This window comes from Amblyomma mixtum, chromosome 2 (assembly GCF_055824585.1).
Source record: "Amblyomma mixtum isolate Tamu chromosome 2, ASM5582458v1, whole genome shotgun sequence".
Taxonomy (NCBI): Eukaryota; Metazoa; Arthropoda; class Arachnida; order Ixodida; family Ixodidae; genus Amblyomma; species Amblyomma mixtum.
This window is the reverse complement of record NC_143013.1, coordinates 53,201,649-53,208,254: the sequence shown is the minus strand read 5'-3', so window position 1 is coordinate 53,208,254 and position 6,606 is coordinate 53,201,649. Positions and strand designations below refer to the sequence as shown.

General features: G+C 47.4%; 1 protein-coding gene across 1 annotated transcript; it reads right to left on the bottom strand.

Annotated features, from left to right (window-relative positions):
- Positions 1–4,703: 4,703 nt before the first annotated feature.
- LOC149359369 (uncharacterized) lies at positions 4,704–6,004 on the bottom strand. Its single transcript, XM_089567652.1, has one exon. The coding sequence runs from the start codon at positions 5,970–5,972 to the stop codon at positions 4,704–4,706; it is 1,269 nt and encodes a 422-aa protein (XP_089423778.1). The 5' UTR covers positions 5,973–6,004.
- Between the last annotated feature and the right edge of the window lie 602 nt (positions 6,005–6,606).

The following is a 6,606-nucleotide window of genomic DNA, read 5'->3' as shown; positions in this document are numbered from 1 at the left end:
CAGGCGCGGATTTAACCACTGCCGTACTTCGTTGATGCCGTTACAGTCATGTTTCATTCGGGGAATTTTTACTTTTTGAGGGAATTCCAGGAGTAAAATTTTCTGGGAAGGAAATTTTTACGGAGTTCCGAGAAATTTTGAGAACTGAAATTCTTGTTGTTTTTCTCTTTTTTTTAAAAATCAGCGCAGTTTTCAAGCTGCTGCAGTGAACAACGGTCTGAAACAGGAGATTTGGGGTATAATGGAGGAAATTTTCGGTTACGGCGTGGATCATCGCCATGCACAGCGGACTGCTATAGCAATAAAAAATAAACTTGCGCTGTGGCTTACGGTCTATTGCTTTAGACTTCACACCAAATTTCGCCATGGCCTGTCGACCCAGCCCGTTCGAGCATTTGGCGCTTTGGCGCAAAAGACGACATCGATATCGGGTGGCGCCAGCCAAGGATTTGTTCACTTATTTATTGATACCCTGAAGGCCAAAGGTATTTCTGAGAGGAGTGGTTACATTAAAGAACGGAAGTGAACAAGAACTAAAATACAAAACACAAGCGTCATATTTGTAAGCGCACAATTGCAAGCGCGAAGCAGGAGAACAAATGTAATAAAGAATAGTCAACACATTTGTTGCGAGGCTTAGCATACAATGTTACGGAAACGCAGGTTGTCTTGAATGCTGGCTGTCGTGATTCCAACCTACTGATACAGGGATGAAACACTGCGTACAAGCCTTTCTCCGATATGAAGTTATGCTCCCTTAAGAAAAAATCTAATGACTTTCTTAAGAAAGTCTAGTGACTTTTGACATTAGGATCTTATGCCTTTCTCATGACTTTCTGGTGATTTTCCTAATGAATTCCTAATGGCTTTCTAAAACAAATTGGCCACCGTGGTTCTAGTGTGTTCTTAATGTATGCTTTTCTGATGATTTTTTCTTGACTCTCTCGTGTCCTACCTGCCGTTGCAAAACCTGATCCAAATATGGGGATCACTAATGCAAAATAAGAGCCAAAATAAAAAAAGTGGAGCAAAAGCAAAAAAAACAAAAAAGTTAAATAAAACTGCCGACCTTCACGAGGATTCGAACCGCTGACCTCAGACTCCCCATCTTACCACGCTAACCACTACACCACGCCGCCATTTTTTTTTCCTCATGGTATTTATTTACATGGTTTTGTATACAAAGCATATATATACATATGTGTGTGTGCATATACACACACAAAAACAACTATTTACAGAGCACCTAGGTAGGCGCTAGGTGGCAGAAACATAATAGTAACATATTATAACTAAAAGGCCGGTAAAGATATACAGCGCATCAGGAGACGAAACCAATCCGGTACAAAGTCCGATTTTTTGTAAATGTCCGTTACCTGCAGCAACATTCGGCTAAAGTGAATTCTGGGCGAAACAACAGGTTCAACGTTGCGATCTTGCATGCGTGTTTTCCAAAGACTATGAAGTCCAATCAGAAGAATCATATCATAAGGATTCGAGTCAGGTTGGGAAACAACAAGGTAGCGCACACTGTAGGAATTTAGGAGAAAATCTTTCTGTAGCGTCCTTTGCAACACATCCCAAAACAAAATCGCGTCTTTGCAGTCTATAAAGCAATGTTCAATTGTTTCAGGCACATTGCACAAGCGACAGTTTTCAGAAGACACAAAAATGTTTTTCCTATCGAGCCACGTCTTGACAGGTAGAGTTTCAGTGTGTAATTTATAGAAAAATGTTTTGGTGCAAGGAGAAACTGGCATTTTACGCACTCGCTTTAAAACATCATGACCCATGAGCCCAACGTAGACGGAACGATACAGTGGGGGCGGGAAGAGCATGGATATCAAATCCCTGTACAGATTTTTGCGCGAAACAGAATATAAGTACTCATTTGAAAACCGAACTGTCAAAAAACGCACGGAGGCATAAACTTCCTGCATAAAGCCTAGTAAACGGGGTCGTTCAGTAAAATTGGAAGAAACTACTAAGTTCGGAAGTAAAGTCATGAAGTTAACCTGCAAGAATGCTCTAATAATCGGAAGGGAACAAGCACGAAAAAAGAAGAAACGGGCAACCAACTGTCTCACATACAGGTGCTCTAGGCCCAGGCCTCCTGCGCAAACAGGCTTGAAAAGGTTATCACGCCGCATGGGCTCAAATTTGGAGGACCAAATAAACGTCGCAAATATACGATGGAAACGCTGTATGTAATGTCTGGCGCAGTGAAGGACCTGGAGTACGTAATAAATTCTTGTTGCCAGAAAGGTGTTGCAAGCCTGGGCTCGACCAAAAATTGAGAGGCGATGCGGTACAAATGTCTGAGCATAACGCTCAACAGCCGGAACTCGCTCTCTCCAGTAATGGGCACTGGATTTGTAGGCATGAAGTGGAACGCCAAGATATTTAGGAGGCACACAAGACCATTCTATGCCAGCGTACAGAGGTGGAGTTGTGCCCCATGAACCAAACCATAGGCCAGAACTTTTGGAGCGATTCATTTGAGCACCAGAAACGATGCCGAATTGATCTATTGTGGACAACACATTATCAATGCTGGGCTTGTCAACGCAGAAAAATGCAAGGTCGTCAGCATATGCAAGCAATTTGACTTCATTACCCAAAATAGGGAACCCATGGATATTACTGTTACGCAAAACACTCAAACAAAGCGGTTCCAGGTAAAGAGCAAAAAGCAGAGGAGACATCGGACAGCCTTGCTTCACAGAAGAGCGGATTGGCACAGGGTTCGAGAGCTGGCCATTAATGATCAATCGTGTTGAACAGTTGCTGTAGCAAAGCTGCACCCCTTTAAGTACAGTAGAACCCACGTTTGCTCGCTCTAGAAGTGAAAACAGAAATGAATGGCGAACGCGGTCAAATGCTTTCGCAAGGTCAATCTGAAGGAGGGCAAGCTGCTCATGACAGCTGGAGGAATATTCAAGTATTGTCCGCGCAATGTGCACATTACTTTGAATGGAGCGGCCTCTCAAACCGCAAGTCTGGTGAGATCCAATGAGTACTGACATTGCAAATTGCAGGCGATTTGACAAGACTTTAGCAAAAATTTTGTAATCCACATTTGCCAATGTAATGGGCCGATAACCTTCTACGGAGCGCAGTTTTCCTTCATCAGTAGTTTTCGGAATTAGGACTGTGTGGCTTTTTGTAAAAGACTGAGGAAGGGCTCCTATATCCAGCCCCACTGTGAAGACCCGCAGCAGGACAGGAGTGAGAATAGATTTAAAAGCCTTGTAAAATTCGCTTGAAATGCCGTCAGGACCAGGCGTTTTTGAGACAGGTAACTGATCAATTGCATGTTCCACCTCTTCCTGCGTGAAAAAGCCGCTAATAACAGAACAATCATCTTCTGATAAAGGGCTCACTAAGGTGCTGAAATACGCCAAAATTTCCGAATTATGCACATCAGGTGAAGCACTAAACAAGTCTGCGTAATAATCTACAAATACGGTCATCACCTCATTTGTACTGGACACTAGTCTGCCATTGGACATCATCCCCGAAATAAACTTCGCAGTCGCATGACGGCGCTCATCAAGCAAAGCCTGTCGTGTCGGGTGCTCACATTGCAGATCACGCTTGGTACGAGATCGAACACGGGCACCCCGGTAACGTTCTGCATCAAATCGTTGTAACTCACTTTTGATACTAGCTAATTCATCCGTATATAAACCAGGTGCTTCGCATTCCATTTCATACAGATTGTACAAATTTTTCCTGAGTGTCTGCTCCTGATGTTTCCCGTGAAAGGACCGCACGGAACCAATTTCTATAGCTGTAGCACGCACGTCTTGCTTAAACATTTCCCAAGCGGCGAACAACGGCATCTTGCTCGAGAGACAGGATTCCAGTTGCGAGCGGACACGAATTACAAACTCTTCATCATTAATTACTGAAGAGTTCAGCTTCCAAAGCGCCCATTTCGGCCTAAATTTTGAACAAACACTGCCTCCGAGGCGAGCAACCACCATGCAGTGTTCAGAGAACGAAACTGGTACAGTCTCACAGACCAATCCTCTGGAGACAAGTGAAAAAGATGCATAAATTCGATCTAGGCGAGCGTGAGAATGGCCCTGAATGCGTGTGAATAAGCGGAAACCAGGACATGAACTTCCGGTATCAATGAGCCCTGCATCTTCCGTAACAACAGACAAAAATTCACCGCTCCTGTCCCTGGGTGTATCAGGACCGGCACGATCAGCTGGGTTGCACACACAATTAAAGTCACCCATTAGCACAACATGCCGGTCACAGTCCAGTAAGCTGGCAATGCATTCAAAAAGAGTAATGCGCTGTGGCACAGTATTAAATGCATAGACATTCATTAGTCGCCATGGCTTTCCATAGAGAAGAAAATCGCAGCATATCAACCGGCCCTCATTATCGACATTATAGGTCAAGCCCGAACAGGGGAGTGTCTTGCGCAGAAACAACCAGCAACCCGCCGACAAGCCCACAGCATGCGTTACGAGAACATTATATTCTGATAAAAAGGGCTGCAGGGCCACCTCAGTATCCTCCTCACTTTCAATTTTCGTCTCCTGGACGGCGATAACATCAAGGTGCCTGCTGCAGAAAAGTCGGCGGAGTTGCACCTGCCTCTGGCGAGACCTAAGGCCACGTACATTCAGTGTTGCGAATACTAACTCTGCGGAATCAGCCATGATGACTGTAACTAATTATGCCTACAGTTCCCTGTTCTTGTCGGTAGACGGCGATGCCGCCTGAGAACCACCGCCAGGCCTCCTGGACCGCGAACGTCGGCACTGCTCCTTGTGCCTCGACGCGCGACGCCGACGGCGATGAGTGCTGCGCACCGAGTCCTCATCGCCACTCGTTTCGGAAGCGCAGGACGCACGGCGCTTCTGAAGCGGCTCGTCTGCGGAACCAGGTTCAGCGTCCGCTGGAAGAAGGCCCTTATCCGGAAGCTGCTGGCCAGCATTGACAGGAGGAAGCGAAGTGTCCGCTGTGGTATCCGTAGTGGCCTCAAGGACGGCCACTGGTTCTCCACCAGCAGCAGAATCCGGCGCCTCACACCGAGGCGGCGCTGCATGGTCATCCGCCGGCTCTTTACACTCCGCGGCAGCACTTTGGGGAACAACCGGTGCACTGACACTCAAAGGCTCAGCTACAACGGCGGCTGGCAAATCCCCAGTCGCGTCAAGTACTTCTGTAGCGTCCATGATGTGCTCCTGTAGAGCGTCGTCAGGGGGCCGCACACGATGCCGCAGCTTGTCAGCATACGTCACGACGCACTCCTCCGCTGTGTGGCCGAAACGCCGGCAGTCGTCACACCGCGGTGTACGACAGTGCCGACGAATGTGGCCAACACGGTTGCAACGTAAACACAGAGGTGGTCTGCCCGGAATTAGAACAAGGCTCTGAACGCCGCACACAGTCAGCTGATGCGGAACATCACTAACCCCGACTCCATCAGCAAGAGACAGGACGACATCACGGCTTAGAGTTCTCATCTGCTCCATGTCTGAGACTTTCCAATTTTCCGCTGAGATAGATGTCACCTTCCCGTACGCCTGAAGTGCCTCACGGATGAAGCAATCTTCCAAGCGCTCGGGAAGCCACAAAAGCTTCAGCTTCACCTCCTTCGGTTCCGGGTCAACAACAACGCAGCGGCGGCTCTTCACCAAGAGATCGCCGCACGACACGAGCTTTTCTTTTGATTGCGCAGATTTGCAAGTCACCATCCAGACGTGAGACATCTGGAATTGTCCGATGGAGCTAATTTCTTTGAGGTCTATGACGTTCCGCAGCGAGTCTCTGAAATCCTGTGCCCTGTACGGGCGTCCGGCAAGATCTGCATGCAGGAAAACGGAGTCGGTCACAAGCTTACCGGTTGGGAGTCGGGGCAGAACGATACGGTAGTCATTACTGCCAGCAAAAGCCTGAGCAGTACCTCGGCCAGAGGCCGATTGAACCTTTTGTGCGGAGAACATCGAGGAACGCGTCCGCTTCGAACAACGTCTTCTTCTTCCGCCACGCCGCCAGACGTTAACTAATCAGCTTATGTGGCGTGATATGCGCAGCCACAGTTGTTTCTTGTTCTTTCCATTGCGAGCATCTCCATGCTCGCACGGGACAACAACGTTGTTCAGAAGGACCTTTCAGGACTGTTGGAAGTGCCAACGTATGCTGAGCCTTGACATACAGCGCATTGGCCGTATTAAACCGCTTGGGAAACTACAAGTCTCAGAGCGACAGCTGTCCGTTTTACTGTCTTAGCGCTCCTAATCCTTGGTACAGACCACAGCGTTGTGCAAAACTGCACTCCGGGGCACAAATTACTCGAATATGCGCTAGGTAGCTTCAAAACCTGCGAGCATGTTAGCGACTCACATCTTTCTAATCCAGCTAAACGTTTGAATGTTGTAAACACACATGAGGAGGCGACTGAAGATCGAGAGACTGCGCTGTCTTCTTTTTTTATCTTGTACACTGGTACATCGCATGCTTGTCACTTGTTTTTTTTTTCTTGTTGCGTTCCTTTCTGCACAGCTCGGAGTTATATTGAAAACAGCGCGCGCTTACGCTTTCGACGTGACGCACTATATGGAGCCTGCGACTGAGTCA